This window comes from Passer montanus, unplaced genomic scaffold, assembly GCF_014805655.1.
Source record: "Passer montanus isolate IOZ18808 unplaced genomic scaffold, ASM1480565v1 scaffold15, whole genome shotgun sequence".
In the NCBI taxonomy this organism is placed as follows: Eukaryota; Metazoa; Chordata; class Aves; order Passeriformes; family Passeridae; genus Passer; species Passer montanus.
In genome coordinates this window covers 1,130,415-1,154,306 of record NW_024362051.1, presented here as the reverse complement: position 1 = coordinate 1,154,306, position 23,892 = coordinate 1,130,415, and the positions used below count along the sequence as shown (strand labels likewise).

The following is a 23,892-nucleotide window of genomic DNA, read 5'->3' as shown; positions in this document are numbered from 1 at the left end:
GCTGGGCACTCTGCAGTCTCTGAGAGTCATTTCTTCACAAAAAGCCTCTTTCTCTCCTCAGGACTCTGTCTCAGCACTCTTAGAGCAGACAGCTGTTGAACTGGAAGCTGTGGAGAAGAAACTGGAGGAAAGCAGAAGCACTTTAACTAGTGGAGAGAGCTGGTAGGTGCCATGGCACCATCTTCTTGTGGAGTGATCAGAGCATTTGGGTGCAGAGGAAAAAAAGCAGATTATACTGAGCTGTGGGAGGCTTCTTCTTTTGCTGTTTTGCTGAAAAATCCTGTTTCTTCTGTTCTGGAGGTTGTGCTTAGAAAATGAGAACAAAACTGATAAATGTTGAAAATTGTCAGTAGCACTATGCTAATTTTGTAATTTGTACAGTCTTCTATGGATGCCCTGAAAACTCCACTCTGTGGTGCAAGCTTTGCCTGAATTTTAATGTGGCTGTTCTTTATATGGTTCAGATTCAGATTTCCTTAGAGAAGTCCAACATTTGAAATAGAAAGCAAGCCTGACCAATGGGATTGATGGAGAAGCCTGCTGTGAGTTCAAGGGAGTTGAAAAGGGTGTTAAAACAGTTCAGTTTTGTCCAGTGACACTTTTTAACTGAGATTAATGGCATCCTGAGACCTCCCCTCAAGATGCACTTGCCTTAAACTCAGACCACATGGCTGAACCCTCACCTTGCTTCCTTTGAAGCCAGATCAGGATGAAGTTTTTGGCAGTAATGTGGTCTTCTGGTGCAGCTTCTCTCCTTTCTAAGCCTGTGTTTGTGTAATCTCAGTGGCTGCAGGGCCTGTCAGGGACACCTGGCTGCTTTGGGGATGTGTTTCTGTCCAGCAGCTTACAGGAGCTGCCTCCTGCTCCAGCACCAGAGTATTGTCCACAACAGGCCAGTTCAATAACAAAGCTGTTCTTTTCAGGCAAGATGAAGAGGTTCCCGACCTGGAAGAACAGGATGAGATCAGTGAAAATGAAGCAGAGGAGGAGGAAGAATTCTGTGCTGGAAAATCGCTGTGGGAAGCAGAAGAAAGTCTGAATTCCCAGCTGCACACAGAGATAGCAGTGAAGGTACAGTCAAGGGCCTTTTGAAGAGAAAGATGATTTAAGCTTCCCATTGCTCAGCTGTGACTGGGTTGTTGCTGAGCTGAGTAAGGCTACAGCAGTTATTTGAAAGTTCACCATTGATGATTAAATGTTTATCTACCTGAAATGTTTGTAAATAACTCTGTGTGACCATTTTGTCCCACAGTTAGTACAGCACTGTTTTCAGCCTTCTTTTTGCTGCTCATGAAAACTGTTTTCAGTAGGGTGCCAGTGGTTTTGACCTTGTTTAATTCTGAATGTAGCTGTAGTCAAACAGGTGTGCTCTACACAGCTCTCTCTGTACATCGATTTGGATCTTTGCTGCAGGTGCACAACAAGTAAATAATGGTCTTTAAAATCATACCTGCTCTCTGTGGGATTGCCAGGTCACAGTGGTGTGTGGATCCACAGGCAAAGCCCATTGGAATCAATAGTGCTGTACAGCAGTCAGTGGCTGCAGAGCCCTTAGGGAGCAATCCAGTGAATGCAGCAGAGCTCCAGGAGTGAAGTGTCAGGGCACGCTGCATGAGGGGGGCTAAAGAATGTCTGGGTTTGAATGCAGCAAGCACAGCTGTGGCACAGGTGGCTGTCACACAGCTCTGGGGGGTGTCCTGGGCACGTGCAAAGCTGGCATTTACACTGCACTGTGTGTCTTTCAGGTGGATAAAGAGACCAACACAGAGAGCCTTGCACAGTCCTCGACTGTAGTTCGTCCAAAAGACAAAAGAGCAGCAAATCCACCCCAAAGCCAGTTTGTCAGGGGCAGCACCATCATCCGCTCAAAGACATTTTCCCCAGGACCACAGAGTCAGTACGTGTGTCGGGTAAGGAAAGTGAAACCCTGAGCTCTAAGTGCTTGTCTTCACTCAGTCTGTAGTTCTCACAGAAACCCAACAGTGCTTTCTTTTCTTCCCCTCTGACTTCAGAAGTTGCTCTGTCCTCACCCCCTGGACAGTATCTTGCTTTGGAACTAACAGCATTAAGCACAAATTTATCAGATATATATATGCACATATATTTGTGGCACGTCCATCTTGTTGAGATGCCCAAACCTACCTGGAAGGGCTCCTGTAAGGCAGTGATGAATAAGCTGCATATTAAACAGTTTCCTGCTGCTTGAAGTGTTCTGTGCTAACTCAGTTAGCTCTGTCCACCTGACTTCAGATGAGGTGAACATAAAATCTTTATAGAAATAGAAAGGTACCTGATAATATCAGCAAAAAAACTGTGGAAACTTGAAAGTCACCAGTGTGCTTTGTGTGAAGGTAACTGAATAGGCCATGTGTTGGGTCAGATGTCACTTCCCCTGCTTTGTTCACAATTATTTCCTGAATTGAGGGTTGGAATAAACTATAAATATATCATCTTTTAAGTGGAATTGGCAAACAAGCAAGCACTGTCTTCTACCACACATGACCTGTCCCAAGTGGGCAAGCCCTTAATACAGCTGGGCCAGCCTTGCTGTAGGTTCTCCCTGGCTCAGCAGCAGGTGCTTCCAGAGGAACAAATTCTGCAGCAGTGGCCTGTGCTGGAGTGGTACAGGTGCTGTGTCCCAGTACATGCAGATCTCAGTGCCTGTTCCCCTCCTCCCCCAGCTTTGAGAAGGGAATTACAATTAAATCCTGCCTGAGCAGAGCTCTTTGTAGGGGTCTACAGACAACCACAAAACAAGGCAGGCTGTAACATGGCAACTCTTCAGCTGATAAACCTGGGGGAGAGCTTTCAGGTAAACTTGCCTCTTCCATCAGTAGCTTAAAATACAGGTTATAGAAAATACAGATTAGAGAAAGCAGAAATCTCTAATAAAATAGCCCCATGCTTTATGTATGCTGGGAAAGAATATAATTATTATTATTATATTATCATTATTACTACTTTCAGCTTATTTTTCTGGACTCTTTTGCCCAGCCTAGTTACTTGCACAGGAGAAGAGCAGTGGGGCAGAGTCCCATATCGCTTATTTTTCTGGACTCTTTTGCCCAGCCTAGTTACTTGCACAGGAGAAGAACAGTGGGGCAGTCCCATATAATAGCCTAACTTAGTGTCTCTCTTTGCTCACAGCCTATTCCCAAAAAGGGACAGAGTTCAAGGCTTGTGGCAGGATCTGGCTGTGCCAGTGCGTGTTGTGTACTCAGCCTGGGGTGACAGCTGTCTGTCTTTCACAGAACGTCATAGTTCTGCTTACAGAAACCTCTGGTCTTGCCGACAATGTGTGTATGCACTGCTTGTGTTTCTTTCATGCAAAATGTGTGGTTTTCACCTTCCTTTTCAGCTGAATCGCAGTGATAGTGACAGTTCCACCCTATCCAAAAAGCCCCCCTTCGTTCGGAATGCGATGGAGAGACGAAGTGTCAGAGTGAAACGCGTAAGAAATCACCTTTTTTATTTTCCTCTAACACAGACACATGCAAAAATCATAAAACTGTTTTGAAAGAAAAATTTGCAAACATAAATCAGTTGCCACATGCTTTCATTCACAACCTTTTCTTTGTGTGCAAGAAGTCTCTCAAGGATGCTTTGAAATATCAGATTATGACAGGAACCTTTAAGTTAAAACTCAATTAAAACATTTAATTTAGGAAAATGGTTCCTGGTATTTTCCATCTTGTCAGAGAAGTAGCACAAACAGTTTTGCTATGTTTGTTGTTGTGCGATTGTTAAGTATTTATAATAAATTTGAGGAGCTCAAAAAGAAGATGAGAATGATGTCTGAGGTGACCCTGTTGTAGTGATGCCATGGCATACAATAAACACCTGTGGCCATTGTGATGGCAGTCACTAAACTTCCCCCAGGATACTGACACTGAACTCCTGAGGAGATGGTTTTCTTGGGACAGCTTGTGTTTGAAATGAGCAGAAGGCAATATGTTACTGGAAAAAGAATCACAGGTTTTTCTGCAGCACTGTGGATTCATCTGGAGATGAGACATTAAACTTACGAGGAAGGTGTGCAAGCAAGACTTGCTCAATCTGGAGATGCTGCCAAGGGAGAACTTGAGCGGAAAATGAAAACACTTATCTATAAGAATTCCTTGAGTTTGTGGTATGTGTCTCAAGACTGGAAAGCAGGATCAATAGAGATGGTTTGTGTGAAGAGAAGCATTAGAAAGATGGGTCTCACAATGTTTGGCACTTTCGGGGTGGAGTGGTTGGGACAGTTCTCAGTGTGTTCACACAGCCCTTCTCTTCCAGCCTTCAATCAAGTCCTTCGGTTCAGAGCGCCTGATCCGCACCTCGCTGGACCTGGAGCTGGACCTGCAGGCTTCAAAAACCTGGCATGACCAGCTGGTTCAGGAGATCTCAGTGCTGAGGGAACTCAAGGAACAGCTGGAACAAGCTCAAAGTCAGGGTGAAAAAGAGTTGCCACAGTGGGTGAAGGATGATGAGAGGTTTCGACTGCTGCTGAGGCTTGTGGAGAAACGAGTGAGTCATACCTGCCTTGGGGTGTTGTTCCACTCACTGGAGAAATTTTGGAAACAGGGGCCTTTGGACAGTCAGTAAATGAAGCCTGAGCGCTGTTAGTCACTCTTGTCTGCCACATACGGCTCTGTCAAGCTGTCAGTCCTGAGCCCTTGCATTCACCAGCACAGAGATTTGCTGCCCTAGCAGAGGTGTGAATACGAGAAGTCACAAATGCCATCTGTTCTGCCAAGTGTGTCCCCCCAGTCAGCAGGAGGTGTGGTGTGTGGTGGTTGGCACTTACCTTACTCTACATCACACCCTCCCCCATGCACAGGGCTCCTTCTCAGCTTCTGGGGTTTCTCAGCCCCTCTGCTGGCACCAGGCAGAGACCAGGCTATGCTGGCACCAGCTATAGGAGGCACATGGTGCAAGGTGCTCCTCAGGGTGCTGTGTGTGCTGATCTTCTGCCTTAAAAGATCTATCAAGAAGATACAAAGAGAGTACTGACAGAAGCCATTATTCTTACCACAGGCAGGAGGGACACCTTACAGAAAGCTCTCTCCCTTAGAATGGTTAGTTGTCTAGCTTCAGTTTAGCTTCTGTGGCTGGTGTCTTCCAGAGTCAACAGTTTCCAGACCCCTCAGACCTGCAGCTGAAATGGAGGTCAGTTAGGATAAGATAATTCCTCCTGGAAACACAAACAAGTCTTCTCCATTATTCATTTAGGTGCAAAATCCAGAACAGAAGTGTGAGCTCAAGGCTGATAAAATGATGAGAGCTGCTGCCAAGGACGTGCACAGGCTGCGAGGGCAGAGTCGAAAGGAGCCTCTGGAAGTGCAGTCATTCAGGTAATCATAGCTAAAGGGGAGGAAAAATCTACTACTGCCTTGATTTCTCTGACTGAGATGCTGATGAGGAAGACTGATCTCTGCAGAAGTAGTTCACTGTTCTGCTAAAATAAGAACTTCTGTATTTTCATATCCAAGTATAAGGTCTGGCTCAGGGGAATTAGTTGCAGCACTGCACATGATCAAAGCAACCAGCATTCTCCAAGTCATTTCCCACCTGGCAACAAATTGTGTAACACAGAAGCAGCCCTTTGCTTCCCTAAGTAGCAGACCCAGAAAAGAAAAAGCCCTGAGCCTTTCTGAAATGGCTTTTGCTAAGCTCAGTATTGTGGCTTTAACTCATGTCTGATAAATACAAGGTGTAGGTTGTGAGAGGATGTACATCTGCTCCCTGTGGGGACAGCTGGTGGGATAAATTCTCATGTGGATGCTGCACATTTCTGGCAGGATTTCTGTTGCATTAACAACTGATCATCTTTTTTTAGAGAGAAAATGGCGTTTTTCACACGGCCAAGAATAAACATCCCAACGCTCTCTGCAGACGACGTGTGATCACCATAAAGTATTTGCTTTCTGGACAATTCTACAAATGCAGATTGGGTTTTGAAGTTATTTATGTGGTATTATGAAGGTACCAAGGCATTTGTATATTAGAGCTTTTGTCAGTATGTGGATGTTTTGAAGATTATTAGGTTAAAGTTATATCATCACAGAAACCAGCATTAAAGTGACAAGATTGTATAGTTTGTATATTTAGGAATGTATTTTTGGGAAATAGAATTTTAAATAAGAACAAAATGCAGCGTAAGGTGCTGTTATTCTTAAATAATGCTGTTTAGACTTTTTGTACAGCTCTACCTTTTAGAGGTTTTACTGCAATAAAATAAATTTGAAGGAACCTCACCCCTACCTTCTATGATGTTCTGCACCGGACTCTCCTCTGAGTGATGTATTTTGTACCCTGTGGGGAATGCTGGGAGCCAGCTGGGACTCCCAAGTGCTGTGAACGAATTCTGTGAGCTGTGAAGCATTTGTGTTTCCTGCCAGGTCATAAAAGTAGGTGTGAAGTTCAGAATACTTGCACTTTTAACGTTTGTACTACAGCTCATGTCTGTAATGGGTCTGTTAAGGTAACGTGGGGAGCCCATTGAAACCACTGCTGTGGGAGGAGGGCTGCAGCTCTAAAGTCCATTTTAGGTTTTTCCAATAAAGTGACCTTTCTGGACAAACGTGCCTCCTTGCTTTTTGTCTTGAGTGAATCTTCTCATTCCCTGGCACCTAAACTGGGGTTATTTTGTGTTGCCACCTGGAAGCTTTTTATGTCTTGTCACAGGAGATGCTGTAATGGACACATTTCATATAATCATGGAAGGGACACACAAGGATCACCCAGCCCAGCCCCGTCCCTGCCCAGAGCCCCAGCAGTGCCCCCTGAGCATCCCTGCGGCGCTGCCCCAAGGCTCCTGGAGCTCGGGCAGCACCATTCCCGGGAGCCTGGGCAGTGCCAGCCCCCTCTGGGGAAGAGCCTTTCCCGATCTCCGCCCAAACCTGACCCAGCTCCGGCCGCTCCCTCGCTGCTTTCCTCCCTGCCTGGACCTTCCCTGTGCCCATCCTGTACCCACCTGCTGGGGAGGGGACACGTGTCAAAGTGCTGCGTGGCTGTGAAAAACGCCAGTCACTTGTTTTGGAAATTTTAAAAGTTTAATAGTAATAAAATGGTTATAAAAATAGTAGTAGAATAATAAAATTTGAACATTTGAGGTTAGGACAATATGAGACAATAAAAACAAAGAGATATGGACGTCCGGGGCCCGAAAAAGGACCCCTGTTAACAGAGGATTAACTCCTAAAAACAATCGCCTGTTGCATATTCATACAGCTCATACATGATGCATAAATTCCATTCAAACACGGGATTCTGTCTGGTCACTGTCAACTTCTTCCTCTCAATCCTCATGCCGTCTTCCAGTCTGAGCGAGGTGGGAAGTCAATAGTTTTCTGCTGATAAGGGAGCAATAAATTCCCTTTCTCTGAAAGATGTAGGTGTCCTGTGGCTCCTATCTGGTGCGGGGCAGGACAGGCGGGCAGGGCACCGCTCGGACCGGGACAGCCCCGACCGGGACAGCCGCGAGGCGCCGGTGACGGGCGGGCCCCGGGAGAGCTCCCCGGCACCGAAGCCCGCGCCGTGCCGGGAGCCCCGGGCGGGGCGCTGGGCCCCGCGGGAGCGGCGGGTCTGTGGGAAGGGAAGGCGGCAGCGGGCAGGGCTGCAGCGCTCGCTGGGCTGCTCCCGGCTCTGCCGGAGCTGAGGGCAGGGCTCCGTGCCTGCCCCGTCCCGGATCCCGGCGGCGTTCCCGAAAGCTCCGCGGAGCCGCCGGCGGAACCGGCCCCGCACGGGCTGGTGCCGCTGCGCTCGGCCGGGCAGGGATCGCCCCGGGCAGCCAGGGAGGGATGCTCCCTGCTCCCTGGCCTCCTCCGACAGCTGTGCTGCAGCCACAAGGTGCTGTGGTTTGGGAACAGGCGGTGACAGCCCTCTGCCTTTCAGTGACGAGAATAATAAAAAACAGAACCGCCGGGCTGGCCTGGTCAATGAGCAGTACTGACAGAGTGCAGAGGCAGCTTCAGGAAAGCTTTGACTGCTCCAGGGTCACTTCCCTGCCTTGCCCATTGCCGCAGGAGCAGCCAGCTGAGAGGTTCTGGACTTTGGGGTTTTGCCTGCCATACTTGTGTGCTCTTGAGCAACTCCTGAGTGTGTTTCCTGCTCACAAATATATGACAGGCACTGAGATAATAAATCTGGCGGTTGAATCTCTGCAGCTCCTTCTTGCCTTTGATTTTCCTTGTCTCCTTTGTTGATGCTAGGAGAGGAAGGGCATCTCTGGTGTTCTGGCAAGGTGGCTTGCTTTCCCTGGCAAAGTGGCTCTTCCTTTGCTGTCACTGCTGCTTGGTCTGTAGTCCCTAAGCAGATTCCAGGCACTGGAAGCAGAGCAGGAGTGTTCAGCTCCAGCTCCAGGAGGCCATGCAGGGTTACTGAGCCTGACTCTGCCTGTCACTCCCAGCCACATGCTCCCCATTTCCAGCTGCAGCATGCCCTGGAGCCTGTGGGGAGCCAGCCTGCAGGAAAATAACCCAACAAAGAGCAAGCAGTGTGTGCTCAGCCGGCTCAGCAGGGCTTGGCAGAGTAGGAGTGGAGATAAAACTGAGCAGGAGGCAAGGAGGGGAAGGAAGAGTGGTGTTCTGCTCCCTTTGCCATGCTCTCTCAGGCCATTTTCTCTCCTTCATGATGTTTTTTCTTCTCATGGAGAAAAGCTCTGTCATATTAAAGCCCAGAGACAGAAGCCTGTGCAAGTTTCCTGTTACCCACCTGCTCAAGGAGGGTTCTTGGAAGACAGACTTACATGCTAAGGGAAAATGTAAGGATGATTTTGGTGCTTTGAAAGAGCTGTAGTTTTTTTGTATTCACAGGTGAGGGGAAGATTTCTAGTACTCAGCTGAGCAAAGAGCCCTTGGAGATGTCAGCGTGGCCTCATGTAATTCCCACAGCTCCTCATGAGGTGGTCATCAGGTATGACCCTTTACTGGCAAGTTCTGCTAGACAGTGCAGACAGAATAAACCAGGGGGTGACACTTGCTGACCTGAGCAGCAGCTTTTCCCTTCCTTTTCTCAGTGACACATCTTTTAGATCAGAGGTGTATTGGCATTGTCTCCCTTCCTCACTTGGATGGTACCATGAGACAGGAGTTGTTACAAGGCCTAGCTGTAGTTTTGTAGTTTGTTTTTTAGGAAGAATGTAGCATTCATATCCTTTCAATAACATCTGGCATTCACAGATCTTTGCTGGAGAATTAAGTTTATCACAGAGTGCTGTGGTAAGAGGCATTTCTGATGTAAATATCTGAAGACCTTTTTTTCAGGTAAGCTCAGCAGTATGGCTATGGGTGTGGGGTCACAGACTCAGAGCATACCTCAAGTTGGAAGACACCCATGGATCATCAAGTCCAGCTCCCCACACTTCACAGGACTGCCTAAACTAAACCATATTGTTAAGAGCATATTCCAGATGCTCCTTGAGCCCCACCAGGTTTGGTGCCACACCCACTTCCCAGGAGAGCCTGTTTCAGTGCTCCAGCACCCTCCCAGTGAAGAACCTTTCTGAACCAGTCTGAACTTCCCCTGACACAGCTGCATTTCATTTCCTGTCTCCTGTGACTGGTCACCAGAGGGAGGAGAGTGCTGAGTGGTGTTTGGTGTTCCCAGAGCTGCGGTGCCCCCATTGCCTGTCTGGAGATGAAAAGTGTACTCAGCTGTGTGGCTGTCCCAGACCAGCTGCTGGGATCTCAGCCCCATCAGTTCTGGAATCCAGTGTAATCATTGCTGAGTTCAGGCTTTCTGCTGGGTCCTTAGGGATAAAAACTTCATTTTATCATCTGTGTAAGCCGTTGATGAGCACAATAAAAGGGAAACTGAAATGGCAACAGCAGCTCTGGAGTAGACAGCTGGGCCACCATGGTGAGACCTTTAGCTCTCAGTTCACACTCGAGTAACAGCATAAGGATTGCTGCTGGAAATATCTGAAGAAGGGGAGCACTAAACAGGAGAGACAAATGTGACAGTCTGGGCTTGGCCACATCTGAAACGGGGCCATCCTGAATGCCTTCATGTGCCAGTGCTGTGAATTTGCTGGTTTGATGGGAAAAAAGTAGATGAGACTTGCTGGACCATGGCACTGTTTTAGCGGTTTTTATGTCCTGGCCAAATCCCAGTGATTACCCTGTACAAGAGCTCTTTGGGCCAGGTGTCTGCCCAGGGGTTGGTGATTCCTGGGCACTGTGGTTCTGGCTTCTGACCATGCACACGGATAAACCTTTCCTTTCCTCACCTGTGGTGTGACAGTATGGAAAGAAGCTCCACTAGGTTACTGGTCCTGTCACCTCCTGTGAGTCTTCCTTTGGGTTGCAGAGGTGTTTGTGATTGTGTAGGAAAATCCAACTCAGATTCTTCTTTGGTAAAGCTTGTCAGTGGTACTGGAATATCCCAGTTATAGCTTGAGGGGGAATCTTTTAATGCAGGAGGAATATTTGTAAGCTGCTTGTTGTCTTGGACCTGCAGGGATTTTAGTTTCAAAAGCAGAATGTTATTTTCTGGTTCTGGAGAATTTGCCTTTGATGCAGAACTCTCCGTGGGGTCTTGGAGGCCTGTCCTGAAGCTGGTGACTTCACTAGAGGGAAGATAATGCTGTGTGGACACAGAATTTACAGATCATGTGATATTAGGGGTTGAAGATACCTTTGCACTTAGGTTTAAAGCACATTCTAGGCTTGGGTTGATGAGTTAGGTATGTCACTGCTCTGATGTTTATAGCAATAATGGCACTGAAACTTACAGTGGCACAGCTGTGAAAATACAGCTGTGCTGTTTTTTAAGTTGAAGTGTAGAAGATTTTACAAATGGGTTGATAAATTAAGTGAAATGCTACCAAATCAGGCCAGGAAGAAAAGTTGAAAATAAACCAATCTATTTGCTGTTGCTTATGGGGGAAGGTTTGTGTATATGTGTAAATGAGAGAAAATTTGATTTTTGGGACACCTGCCTTGGGTTTTGAAAAGAAAAGCTGAAATGGGACTATTTGAAGTGAGTTGATTATAAGATACAGCTGTGCTGTTCAGTGATTTTAGTTGTGTAAATGCCAAACCAGAGGATTTGATACAGGTTTGTGTTTTTCTCTCAAAGTCCTGTTTCTTCACATCCAAACTGCAGGAAGCAGCATTGTTCTCCTCTGTAGCAGAGGAGACCTTGAGGTTATAACAGAAGTGTGCCATAAACTGAAGCACAACTGAAGAATGACCTCAAAAGTGCTGATTTTCAGCTTGGCCCACAAATAGGCCAATCTTCAGATTGTTTTGCCTCAGCCTAGGTTTTTGAGCATGTGCTTAGTTACAGCAGCATTCCTGGGAGCTGTTGTTCAGGTGGACATACAAGACCAAGAGATTCAATGGCCCAATTTTTTTCCTAATTAAACAGTCTGATTGTTTGAAGAGCAACAAAGTAAATGAGCCCTTTTTGATAAGGTTTGGTGGCCTACAGTAATAGCCTGAGCTGCATCCTGCTGTGGAAGTGCTGGCACAGGAGAGCCTGGCTGAGGGAGCCAAGCCAGGGTGGGCAGTGCTCACTGCCTCCCTCCACAGCAGCACCAAGTCCCTGAAACCTTCAGTAGCCTCCAGGATTCTGTGTCAGAGCCAGCTTTGTGGCTCAGGGCACAAAGCCTGTTACGGGGAGGACAAGAGATGGACAACAGAGGTGGAACTTCAGCTATTTGGTTTCTTTAGGGTGTGGGGTAAGGAAGATTCCTGCTCCTTGTCACAACTTCAAACCTTTTTCCTACTGACAAATTTGTCTGAGTTGAGGCTGTGAAGTCTGGTGGGACACAGGGAAGTGTGTTTGGAACACAGAGGCCCTCCTGAGATTCCCAAGTGCTCCTGAATGCCTGGTGTCAGTTTTAAGGGAGAAGACTTACATTTCCTCCCTGACAGGGCAGGACAGGTTGTGGCCAGGTGCAAGTGAGTGCACCCTGCAGAAATGCCCCTGTGGAGCAGCACACAACTTCTGGCATTCTTGTCTAGGTGGGGTTTGAGCTTGCTGGGGTTGTGTAGTAGTCCTGGTTTCCTCTGAAGCTGTGGCCTGTGAGATGGTGAGACAGGCTAAAGGGAATTTTGAGTCAAATAATTTGATATCTTTGTTAAAAAAGTTGGAGAAAGTGCTTATTTGGGGAATATCTCATTAGCATGTCCTGCTGTAATTCTTGTACTTCTGTCTTGATATAAGTGAGACTATTTTCTCACTGCCTTTTTAAAAGAGTGTTTCACAAGCCTTGTTTTTCACACAAAAAGAAACAATCTCCAAATATTGTTTGGAATTAATCGGCTTACATGTCATTGCTGTTACTTTTACAAGGCAACTTCACTATGCCTGAGATCTTGCAGCTCCTCACCTCCTGTCCCCTCTCCAGGAATTACTGTGTGACAACTCAATTTTCTTAACAGGAAAACGAGATCAAGTTGCTAAGTGCAGAAATTGAGCGCCTGAAGAACTTTGGGTGCTTGGGAGTCTCCCCAAGTCTGGAAGGGTTGCGAGACGAAAACGCAAAACTCAAGTACCGGTTAAACTTCCTTAAGAAGGTAAGGGGATAAAAAATCATTGCTGGACCTTGTGGTTTTTTGTTGTCATTGGGACAAGCTAAATAAATGGTGTGAGTTTGTTACAGGTCTGCTGTGTGGCAGCATGCTAGCTCTGCATTCTGACACCTTAATTGGTGGCACATCAGATGTTTCTTGGTTCTTTTAACAGAAACCTGTTATATGGAAGATGTCAGTAGGTCAGTAAGCCCACATGGTCATGTCTGGGGCAGTTTTCAACCAGGTGGCCCAGCTGAGGTCTGTCCCAGATGTACCAGCACAGATGAGAGAAGTAGTGCAGCCCTGCAGTAAGGGGAAGGTTTGTGCTGGGAGGTTCAGCAGGAGAATCATATGATTTTTATGTTGTATATGTTGCTCCTGTGCCTGGAGGTGTCAGCCAAATCTGTCAGCTGTGCTTTGCCAGGCAGCCAAGGAGAAAAGTGGGATGTAACAGCTCCTCAGATGTTGTGAATTTAGCCTTCTGGATTTGTGTGGTTTTTTTTTACAGAGCCTTCAAGAGGAAAGAAGTAAATCAACCAAAAGCATGATTAATATCAACAGCTGTCTCCAGGAGATCTTTGGAGCTGCCATTCAGGCTGCCTACCCAGACTTAGAAAACCCTCCTCTGGTGGTGACACCAAGTCAGCAGCCCAAATTTGGGGACTACCAGTGTAACAGTGCCATGGGCATATCCCAGGTAAATCTCAACAACAAAGCAGAAATGGGGATGTTGTCTGTTGGAAGCTAAGGGATAGACAGCACAGTGAGAGTTGCAGTAGGGGACTTGCTCTGAGCTTGCTGCAGGTGTCTGAGCTGAGAATTGAGTGAGTATTGAATGGCATTTTAAGGGAAGCATTGGCCTTTACAGAGCTGGCCTTTAAACCTCTGTTCATGTTCCTGGTATGAGAGAGTTAACATGTGTGGCACAGAAAATCTGCTTGGTTCATGGGATCTAAATCAAATCAGGATTTAAGTGCTGCATCGATTTACTAATGATGTGCAATTAACTACCAATTAGTGAGTTGTATGTTTGGAACTGAAAACAGGAAAACAATAAATCACAATTCTAGAGAATTGCAAAATCTTGAGAAACACCTGCATATCTCTAACTGCTCTTCTCTAGTGCCAGGAAAGTGTAATATCCCCACATGTTTGTGTGCACATGCCCCCTTCTCACAGGGCAGGTGACAAAGGGGCATCTCCACCTTCCCCTCTTGGCTCTCACTTCCCATTGCTGTGGGTGCTGTGGTTTCCTCCTGCTCACAGACACAGCAGAGCAAAGGGGCCCAGGTGCTGCCCTGTGTGCGCTGTTGAGTTTGGATCCCTGTGTCTTACATCCCAAACTGCCCTCCCTGAGCTCCAGCCAGAGGGCACTGGGCATTGTCAGGCCTGGGTGTGCTCAGGAGGTGCCTTCTCAGAGCCCAGCCAGGCGTGGATTGCTGCTTGGGTGCTACCCTTCATACTCCTCTGGCTCTGTCCTTTGTTTAACATCTCGTGTTAATTCCCTGGGTACAGGGAGCTTGACAAAGAGGACCTAAATAGAGTCAGAGACACTTCAGCAGTTGCTCAGCCTGCTCAGTGGGCTGGGACTGTGCTGAAGTAAATCCAGGAGGTGTGGGAGAAAGGAGGTGTAGTGTGTTCTAGCTTAGGTGCTGAAGCACCCAAACGTTCAGTGCATTGATGCCTTTGGGTGACTAAGTAGACACTTTGTAATTACAGATCTTTTATTTGGCAATCAAACCAGAAACACCTATTATACACCTCCTGTTGTAAGTTCACCTTTATTAACCCATTAGGCTGTCAGTTTAGACCCTGAACTTGCACTGCCACTCTGCTGTCCCAGCGTGTCCCTGTACCCTGGGGCAGCAGGGTGTGATACGTGCCAGGCAGCAGGCTCCGGGCTGCGGTGCCAGGCGGAACTGCCCTCCCCGGTCCCGTGTCTCCCCTCGGTCTCATTAGCATGTTGTCACTGTGCTGCTGCCCTGGGTGACTGCACTGACACGGATTCAGGGCGCTGCCTCTTCCCTGACCGCAGCCTTACCCCAATTAAGTCGCGGTTGGGATTCTCGAGCAGCCCAGGCTTCCCAGCACCATCGTGGTTCACATAACTCGGTGTCTGAACAGTCCCCTTCCAGCCAGGTTTCAGTTCCAGGTTGTCAGCTGTGGTGGTGAACAGGGGTTCCTAGTGCTGGGCTTGGCTGAGGAGTTTGCTCCCTGGGCAGGCTGTGCACTGGGCTGGAGCTTGGCTGTGCTCACACAGGCAGTGTGTCAGCATGGCAGAGCCAGGGCGTGAGAGCAGCAGGTTGGGCACTTTCTGTCAGCCTGTTTTAGGGTCTTGGCTGTGATGCAGCTCTTCCCAGGGTGTCCCCTGACTGGGGCAGCACTGGTACGTGCCAGGCAGCAGCCTCTCCCTGCAGGCGCGCTGATGTGGAAAGGACCCTCACAAATGCCTATTGTTTTCCGGGGAGCTCATTAGCATATTAATGCTTGGGGTTTCAGCCAGGAGCTCCAGCAGGAGTGTGGTGGCCTTTTCTGGATTGGTTCACATGATGTGCCTGCAATCTGGTGTAACATGCCCATAATCTGGGTTTGTATTTATTTTTGCTGTAGTTTACACTTCGAGTAAAACTAAAGCTACTGAGGTTTGCTTTTCTTGCCCTTTTAAAGCCTTTACTATCTTGTAAGAATCCTGTGTATGACAGGTTAAACAGAAAACTGAAACTTTAGTAGAAATACATTTTAGAGCAGACTGTAAATTAGCAAATACAAGCTGTGAGTGTAAATTCTGAGTTGACAAAGAGGTACATCATCTTTGTGGCCTCAGTGGAGTTGTTTTCAAACACATCACAGTAATACTGGAAAATCATGTGCTCAGAAACAAATACTTGTGGTAACTTTATACAAGTGTGAATGTAATGTTCTGCAAGGGATGGGTTGGACTAGCTTACAGAATCCTCCTAAAGGGTGTTTTTGTAATATTTGCAAAAAGCTGTGTGAGAAGATGCTTTGGGAATGGACAGGGAAGTTGTGAAGTTGGACTAGGTGATCTTCAAAGGTCTGTTCCACCTCAAACCACTGTGATACTCTCATTGTATATAAACATGTATACTTGTGTTCTGTTCTTTCAGTTACTCACAGTGGGCTGCTCATGTCTCCAAGGGAAAAGGAGAGCTACTTAAACAGCAGGTTTTTTTATGTTCTTTGAAGAAAATTGCGTAGTGCTGGGATTATCTGTGTTTGCTTGGGTTGTTGGATTTTATTTATTTATTCACTTATCTATTCACTTATTTATTTATTAAGCTTGAGACTAAGACAGGACTTAAGGCAGTTTGCTTTGGTTGTGTTTAATCATAAATAAACAGACCTGCTCTGAAACCACACTCAGCATCTGCTGGAGGCACAGTTCAGAACTTCAAATGTGAATGCTGGCAGAGCTGGGGGCACCCATGAGACTGATCAACAGGATTGTGAAGCACTGAAGGACTGTGCCAGCTATGTTGATTTTAAAAGGGTCCCTTTTACTAGTTTAGAAAAATACAAGTTTGCCAAATCACTTAGCAGGTTTTAAAAAATAGCCTGGGAGATTTTCTTCTGACATAGGGACTGCTCTGAGCAGAAGGAGGTGAATGTGTTGGGCCCAGTCAGGCTTGTGCTGTGGAGAACTGATCTAATCTGTAAAATTGGCTCAAGGTGTTTCTCTTTGTGTGCATCTCTGTGTTATGAAGCTGAAGGACCATGAGGATGTTTCAGTCCTTCACAATCTGTGCTGTCTGTTTTGCTCTCTAGAATGTTTCAGAGGGCTGAATTTTCCTTGATCTTTGTTGTGTTCCAGATACTTCTCAAAACCAGGGAACAGAAGGTTAGCCCACGAGAAATCGCGGAGAAAATAGTAAAAAATATTCCTGCCAATGAATGCATTGAGAAGGTTGAAATTGCTGGTCCTGGTAAGATAGTTTTGTTTTACACACTTTGTATATCTTGAAACAAAAAGGGCAGTTATATTGTGAGAGGGAAGCTGAGTTCAGTTCTACTGTTTTGTGCTTTAAAACTGCAGTTTCACAGTGGATTAGTTTCTTCTGTCTTGGTGAGCTTTGTAGCACTCAGACTTGTGCAGCAGCAGAGAATCTACTTCTGTATTAGAATTGGCAGGTATGATCATGAGCCCTTTAATTAGCAATTTTCCCACTGATCCTTAAGGGAGCAGCTTTTCCACTTTCAATATTGGTGATGGGAATCAAGCCACAGTCATGAAATCACAACAAAAAAGGGCAGCCCTTCTTGCTGTTGCTTGCATAGTGAGGAGACCTTGTCCTCTCAAAACTGAGAAGCTGGAGTAGCATGGAGGTTATTAATTGCTGCATTTGTTTTGTCCCTGTGACCCAGGGAAAAATACAAGGATTCATATTCCTTAGGGCTTTGGCATAAACACAAATCCCATGGCACAGCCCTTTTAGGGCTAGGGTTTGTTCACTGGCTCTGTGAAGCAGAAGTAAGACAATGTCATACCATGAGCATAAATTATCCCAGATGAAACTATATGTTTAGGATATTAATTTTTTTAAAAAAATAAAGCAGGGTTTGGTTTTGCATTCTGGAAACCAAATTATTTATTTTCTCACAAAAAAAATTGTTTCTATAAATTCATTGTTGAGTGACAGTGTACAAAAAGGAGTTATGTCAGTGGTGTAGCTTGCAGCATCTGACTCCTGCAGTAAAGGCTACAGTGATGTGAACAGACTCTTCTAATCTGGAAACAGAAATTGTCTTCAAGTGGCAGCTTTGTTGTCCTGTGACTGAAAAATGTTTTGTCAAGCTGACATCATGTGCTCTTGTGCTTGATGCATGAAAACAGAAATCCAGGGGGGAAGGAAACAAAACGGTTCGAGGCGCTTCTGCAGCCCCAACACTCATTGCTGGTTTTTTCCTGCAAAGGTTTTATCAATGTCCACTTGAGAAAGGATTTTGTGTCGAAGCAGCTGAGCAGTTTATTGATCAATGGAGTTCAACCACCAGCTATTGGCAAAAGGAAAAAGGTACAGCAATAAGCATCTTGCTACAGGGGAGATGTTCTGGACTGCAGGTATCTTTGAAATCCCCCTCTGAAGGGATGTGCTGAGCAGATGTCCACGTCAGCAGGTTATTAGAGCAGAGTATGTGGGATGTGGCATAGGACCTGGGGGCCATGGGGTAGGTCACTTGTACTTGCTGTGCTGGTGGCTGAGGGACAGGGCTCCCTGGGGGTGGGGGTTGTGCCCAGGTCAGTGGGAGTGATCCCTGACCCTCAGCTGGGCTGCAGCAACGCTCGCTCCGATGTTCCTGCTGAGGGTCAGTGGAGGTGATTCTCCTTCCCACTGCTCTGCCTAACAAAACCCAGATCAAACACACGAGGTGTGGTAATGGCCTTTTATTCACGTGTTCCTTTGGTTCTGTGCCCAAGGTGGTGGTGGATTTTTCCTCCCCCAACATTGCAAAGGAGATGCACGTTGGCCACCTGCGCTCTACCATCATCGGCGAGAGCATGTGCCGGCTCTTCGAGTTCGTGGGTTATGATGTTCTGAGGTGAGGCTCAGTGGCTGGGTGTCGTGGGCTTGCTGGGCTCTTTGTGCAGTCCCTGCCTCTGTTCTGCTCTGTATTGGTCTCAGTTTATAAGCACATAGCAAATAACCCTTATGGGCAGTAGATACTAAGCTGAGCTGAGCAAGTAGCAGGGTTAGGAATCAAGGTGGGCAGCAGCTTCTGTGCAGTAAAATTGGGGAGCTTGCCTGGGCTGGGTTTCTGGTATTATGTGTGTTTCTTTTAGAATATATATTTTAAAAATGTGTGTATTTTAAAGCCTATGTTTAAGAGATCATTATTATTTTCCTCTTCAATTACTCCAAGGTTGAACCATTTAGGAGATTGGGGCACCCAGTTTGGAATGCTCATTGCTCACCTCCAGGACAAATTTCCAGATTACTTAAGTGTTTCTCCTCCCATTGGGGATCTCCAAGCTTTTTACAAGGTATGTGTAGCAAAGCAGACTGAGAAGCTTTACAAATTGTAGTGTAGTTTTGGAGAAATGAAAGAATTAAGTCAGTGTTAGTAGATTATTGTGATAACCAGCCACGGGGTGATGAACTGTGGTATCTGGTATTGATCTGTCTGTGTGGGGCATGATCAAAGGCCTTTGTAAGCACACAGCCTTTCTGTCTTGAAATGAGCATACCTGGAGAGCCTGTTAGGAGTGGTGGTTTGTTTGTTTTTTCAGGGGAGAAAGCAGTGCTTTTCCATGTGTTTCCCTGCAGGAATCCAAGCAGAGGTTTGACACAGAGGAGGAATTTAAGAAGCGAGCTTACCAATGTGTGGTGCTGCTGCAGAGCAAAAACCCTGACTTCATTAAAGCCTGGAATCTCATCTGTGACGTGTCACGCAGAGGTGACTTCGCCACATCTGGAATCATGTCTCAGCTGTAGAACAGTGTGGCTTTCCTCACTTTATGTCTGAGCACACCCTTCTGTTTTCCCTTGAAAATCACTGCCACACTGCTAAGAGCAGCTGAAAGCAGAAAGCCAGTACAACCAAAGTACTGGGCTGTCTTAAGTGGAGACTTTCAGCTAAATCTTTTGTCTCCTGAGTCCTAGTCTGATGCCTTGACCAAGAAATGGATAATGCTTTTTGGGCCTTGCTGTACCCACTGCTAAACATGCCACTGGTTCCCACTGTGTGCCTTTAATGTAAGTATTATGTTCTGTTTCCCTCAAGAATTCCAGAAAATCTACAATTGTTTGGACATCACAATCATAGAGAGAGGGGAATCCTTCTACCATGAGATGATGAAAGACATTGTGAAAGAATTTGAAGATAAAGGTGAGGCTTTTGGTCTCGGGTTAGAAGTTCTGCAGCTGTGAGGATGAGCATGGTGACCTCAATCCTATTCAGCAGGGCTTAGGGTTGATGCTTTTCAAGTTGCATCTTCCCCATGTTTGCTTCTTTTTCTCAGCCACATTTCCTAAGAGGACATTTTGTGGCTTTTCCTCATTCCAGAAGGCCTGAATCTTTCTTGCCGATATCAAAAGCAGTTTGTCTGTGAGATATGTAAGCAGTAGCACAGGGTACTAGTGGAATTTATTGTATTCTGAGTAAACAGTCAAGGAGCAATATATGAGAGACTTCCCAGTCTTAGTGTTGTGACTGTGGGAACTTTGAGCAATCTCTGTGAAGACAGTGGGATTTTGGGATCATGTTGACTTTGAAACTGGCAAAAAGCCAAATGCAGCATAAAAAGTCTCTGGTTTTATGTGTTCCTGTGTGGATTTTGCAGTTCTTGAATCTCACCATCTGAAGTGTTCTGTCTCACCTCAGAAAGACTTTGTGCAAAGTTGTCATCATACCTCTGTAGAGTTTCTGTTGCCTTCAATGTCATCTTTAGTGATGGGTTTGTGGCTGTAGAGGCAGATCTGGATGCAAATGATGGGAGTTTTTGAATTAGGTCTTTCCTGGTGAGGCCACATTTGTGCAGAGCTGCTTCCTTGTGCATAGTTCTGGAATGCTGGACAGAATGGGACTTTTGTTGACAAGGGAGTTCTCATGTAGGTTTTTTCATATTATTGATTATGTGAGTGTGTGGCCTTTTCTTCCTGGTAGCAGCAGGGAGGGGAGGTGTTGCTGCTGGCCCAGAAGCTCCCTGGTGTGACTCAGCACAGGATGTTTTCCACTGCTTTGGCAGGATTTGTCCAGGTTGATGACGGCCGGAAGGTCGTGTTCGTCCCGGGTTTCCCTGTCCCGCTGACAATCATGAAATCGGACGGAGGTTACACGTATGACACATCAGACCTGGCTGCTCTGAAGCACAGGCTGTGTGAAGAGAAGGGTGACATCCTCATCTACGTTGTTGATAGTGGCCAGGTGAGTTCAGCACCCTCTGCTGTAACTGTTGGTGCTGGCCAGCACAAAGTGTGTGACATGATGGATGCAACACTAACACAGGTAGAACACCACAGGGTCTTCAGTGTGATTGGTATAGCAGTGATGGGAATTAGCCATTTGCTGCTTCTGTAGAGCTAGAAAACTCTTGGAAAGGTTGAACTTTTCAAAGCAGAATTTGTCTGTGGAGCTGGAAACACTTTAAGTCTTATTGTGAGAGCATCATTGTGACTAGGATAAAGCTATGAAAAACTGCACCTGGAGGAGTAGATTGAGAACCAGTTGTTGGTGTTTTATTTTCTTGCAGTCTGTGCATCTCCAAACAGTGTTTGCAGCTGGACAGATGATTGGCTGGTATGATCCCAAAGTCACCAGAGTGGCCCATGCTGCCTTTGGAGTGGTGCTGGGAGAAGACAAGTAAGTGTCTGGGTGTCCTTTTTCCTCTGTCCCTTGGAAAGAAAGTTTGAGTGAATGCAGATTTGCCCTCATTTGTTGACAAGTACATATGTGGCACACCAAAAAAAACCCAAAAGAAAGCACTGAGTCCTGTGCTGTTACCCGTAACTGTGTCCTTGTGTTCTGTGTCATTGTCCTTGATCTTCACTGTCACTGCTGCTGTGGTCACCTTCCCTCTCTGGCCTGGCTTCTGCTGCCTGGCATTTGGCAAGGGGCACTTGGTGGAAGTTAATGTGGTACTGGGAGATGGCAGTGGTAAAGGCCATGATTTTCATTACTTTCTACCTATTTCATGGTAGATGAAACAAAAGTTGGGAAAAATCTGGTACTGGTATTGTGTGCTGCTTAATGCCTGGAACTGGACAGTTCTGACTGTTGAATCCTTCCTGGCCATTCCTGCTGACCATGCTGTGGGTGCTCTCTGTTTTGGAGCTGTCCATATGATGGCAATTCCTTCAATACAAAAGGATTTGCCATGTACTTTTTTCAAACTAAGTTTGCTGGGCACTAGGCAGAGGGTGGAATTGTTTTGCCTCTTATACAGGTGGTCATTTTGGCTGTGTGTTTTCAGGAAGAAGTTCAAAACTCGTTCAGGGGACACGGTGCGTCTCATAGACCTGCTGGAGGAAGGACTGAAACGAGCCATGGACAAGCTGAAAGACAAGGAACGGGACAAGGTAGTTGTGACAAAATGTTTGTCTTTCCTGAGGACTTCCCAGATGTGTTCACACACTTATGGTCTCTGCATTGCTTAATGAGATTTCTGTCCGTCTTGCTGCCTGCAGAGAGCCGGATAGTGTGGGACATGGAATGTAGCAGAAAGACCAAACTCTGTCCAAGCACAGTGTGAGGCACTGGAATTGGGAAGAGTAGTGTAGTGAAAGTGAAAAGTCCCTTTTGAAACAGGAACATGAGGAAGCAAGGAAAAAAAAACCCTTGAAAATCTCTAAAGGGCTTATAGGAGTCAGCCACAAAGTGCTTTGCCCTGCTGCCACTGTTCCAGCAGAGTGGGGTTTGTAAGTATTTGGATTGACCAAAATAAGGGTAGGAGGACCAACATTTGCTCTGTGTACATGTAAGAGGCAGGGCAGAGCACATCACACCTGGCAGGTTGTGGGGCACAGAGGTCCTGTGGGCTGTCAGAAGGGAGTCAGCCCTAACCTGTGCATGGCTGTGGTGCCAGTGGATTGCAGGAGAAGTGAGGGGTGGGTGTGGGGTTGTCTGGTGCCCTGAAGCAGAGGGGTGCATGTGAACTGAACACCACAGGGGTAAATGCCCTCAGCAGCCTGGACTCTCCTCCTGAGCCCTGCTGAGAGGCCAAGGCTGTGCGTTGTGCTTCATTCTTCCTCTTGACTGTTGCCTGTTTGGAAATTGCACCAGGTCCTGACGCCAGAAGAGCTGAAAGCTGCCCAGACGTCGGTGGCTTTTGGGTGCATTAAGTATGCAGATCTGTCCCACAACAGACTCAACGATTACGTGTTCTCCTTTGACAAGATGCTGGATGACCGAGGGAACACAGCTGCCTATCTGCTCTATGCCTTCACACGCATCAGGTGCGTGGGCTGCAGGGAGCTGCAGGAGCTGGTGCTGGTGCTCTCTGCGTCTGTGTCACAAAGGGACGTGTGGGCAAAAGGGTGACAGGCACATCAGTGCTGTAGGGGGCGTTTGGTAAGAGAAGCCATCTACACTGTTATGCACCACAGACAAGATTTTATTTGTCATTGCACGTGATGTGTCCATTGCCACCTGAAATGGCTCCTCTGTGTGACACACAGTCCAGGGAGGGAACTGTGGGAGTTCCTGCAGAGTATTTAGGTGGTTGGGAAAGGATGAATCTGTGTTCCAGCAGCTGCTCAGCTCAGGTATTGCCACACCTGTTTTTCTGGCACCCTGAGCCCTGGTTTGCTTGGCAGTATCAGCTGTCCTTGCTGATGCAGGTGCCTAGAGCCCATCCCTCCCTGTTCCTCTGCAGTGCCCTCCTGGACTGAGGGCTGACTGTCCTTTGGCCTGGTCACCCAGCCCTGAGCCAGGCCAGACAGGTGAGCAGGCTGGCCCTGGGCAGGCTGGGCAGTGGGACCTCACAAGCAGACTGTTCCATTCCAGGGCAATTGCTCGCCTGGCCAATATCGATGAGCAGATGCTGCGGAAGGCAGCCAGGGAGGAGGTGCTTCTCCTTGACCATGAGAAGGAGTGGAAACTGGGCAAGTGCATCCTGAGGTTTCCTGAGATCCTGCAGAAGATCCTGGAGGACTTGTTATTGCACACACTCTGTGACTACCTGTATGAGCTGGCCACCACCTTCACCGAGTTCTACGACAGCTGCTACTGCGTTGAGAAGGACAGGCAGACTGGTGAGTGTTTGCCATGGGGTGCTGCGCGTGCCTGTGTCACATCCTGTGGTTACATCCATCTCCAGGGTGTTAATCCTGTTGGAAAGGCTGTTGTCACACTACTGTGTCCATGTGGGAGGACTGGCAGAGCCCGTGTTATGACTGAGCAGGAAGGTTGAGTAGAGTTGAGAGCAGCCAGGCAGCTGGAAGCAGGAGGGGTGGTCAGTCTGCCTGGTTTGGGGAGAGCAGGAAGGGTTCCATGTGCCAGTCCAGGACCCGGTTTTGGGTGGAGGGGCTTCCCCTGGGGAAGGTACTGTTCTTCTGAGCAGCTAGTCCAGCTCCTCTGTCTGTGTTTTCCAGGCCAGATCGTGAAGGTGAACATGTGGAGGCTGCTGCTGTGCGAAGCCACTGCCAGTGTCATGGCCAAAGGATTCGACATCCTGGGGATTAAGCCTGTGCAGAGGATGTAGCGGTTCCCTGTGGAATGACAATAAAGGGACTAAACAACTGCAGTTCTCTCTGTCTGTTGGACTGGGGTTGTGGTAAGGGGAAAAAAAGTAGAGGGGGGAGGGAAAAGGAGAGAAAAGGAGTGTGGCTTCAGCAGCTGCAGAAACAGAGGCAGACAAGTGGCTGTGAGCACAGCTCAGAGCAATTCTCGGTGCAGGAGCCAAAGCCCATGAACTCAGAGCACCCACAGG

General features: G+C 47.2%; 3 protein-coding genes across 12 annotated transcripts in view; 2 read left to right on the top strand and 1 right to left on the bottom strand.

Moving 5' to 3' along the window:
• WWC1 (WW and C2 domain containing 1) overlaps positions 1-6,565 on the top strand; it is a 66,800-nt gene extending 60,235 nt beyond the window's left edge. Inside the window, exons 17-23 of the mRNA XM_039701640.1 lie at positions 62-162; positions 924-1,071; positions 1,746-1,910; positions 3,359-3,451; positions 4,279-4,509; positions 5,215-5,336; positions 5,822-6,565. Coding sequence (XP_039557574.1) covers positions 62-162; positions 924-1,071; positions 1,746-1,910; positions 3,359-3,451; positions 4,279-4,509; positions 5,215-5,336; positions 5,822-5,888 — 927 coding nt within the window. The 3' untranslated portion in view covers positions 5,889-6,565. The remainder of the gene's footprint in view (positions 1-61; positions 163-923; positions 1,072-1,745; positions 1,911-3,358; positions 3,452-4,278; positions 4,510-5,214; positions 5,337-5,821) is intronic.
• A 2,214-nt stretch (positions 6,566-8,779) lies between these two features.
• Positions 8,780-23,706, top strand: RARS1 (arginyl-tRNA synthetase 1). Of its 2 annotated transcripts, none has more exons than XM_039701325.1 (15): positions 8,780-8,898; positions 12,375-12,509; positions 13,015-13,203; positions 16,339-16,450; positions 17,439-17,539; positions 17,944-18,065; positions 18,387-18,507; positions 18,791-18,920; positions 19,248-19,352; positions 20,212-20,390; positions 20,716-20,825; positions 21,436-21,541; positions 22,245-22,417; positions 22,968-23,215; positions 23,555-23,706. In XM_039701325.1, the coding sequence occupies exons 3-15, from the start codon at positions 13,051-13,053 to the stop codon at positions 23,662-23,664; spliced, it is 1,770 nt and encodes a 589-aa protein (XP_039557259.1). In that variant the 5' UTR covers positions 8,780-8,898; positions 12,375-12,509; positions 13,015-13,050; the 3' UTR covers positions 23,665-23,706. The 2 variants fall into 2 exon arrangements, with proteins under 2 accessions (XP_039557259.1, XP_039557258.1); XM_039701324.1 differs by lacking the exon at positions 8,780-8,898 and adding an exon at positions 9,825-9,843.
• The window catches only part of LOC120498491 (rho GTPase-activating protein 7-like), a 51,215-nt gene continuing 50,852 nt past the window's right edge, over positions 23,530-23,892 (bottom strand). For 8 of the 9 annotated variants that reach the window (XM_039701313.1, XM_039701323.1, XM_039701314.1 and 5 more), the window contains one exon: positions 23,530-23,671. The gene's annotated coding sequence lies outside the window, so the exon portion shown is untranslated. The remainder of the gene's footprint in view (positions 23,672-23,892) is intronic. The other variant, XM_039701315.1, reaches the window with a different exon arrangement.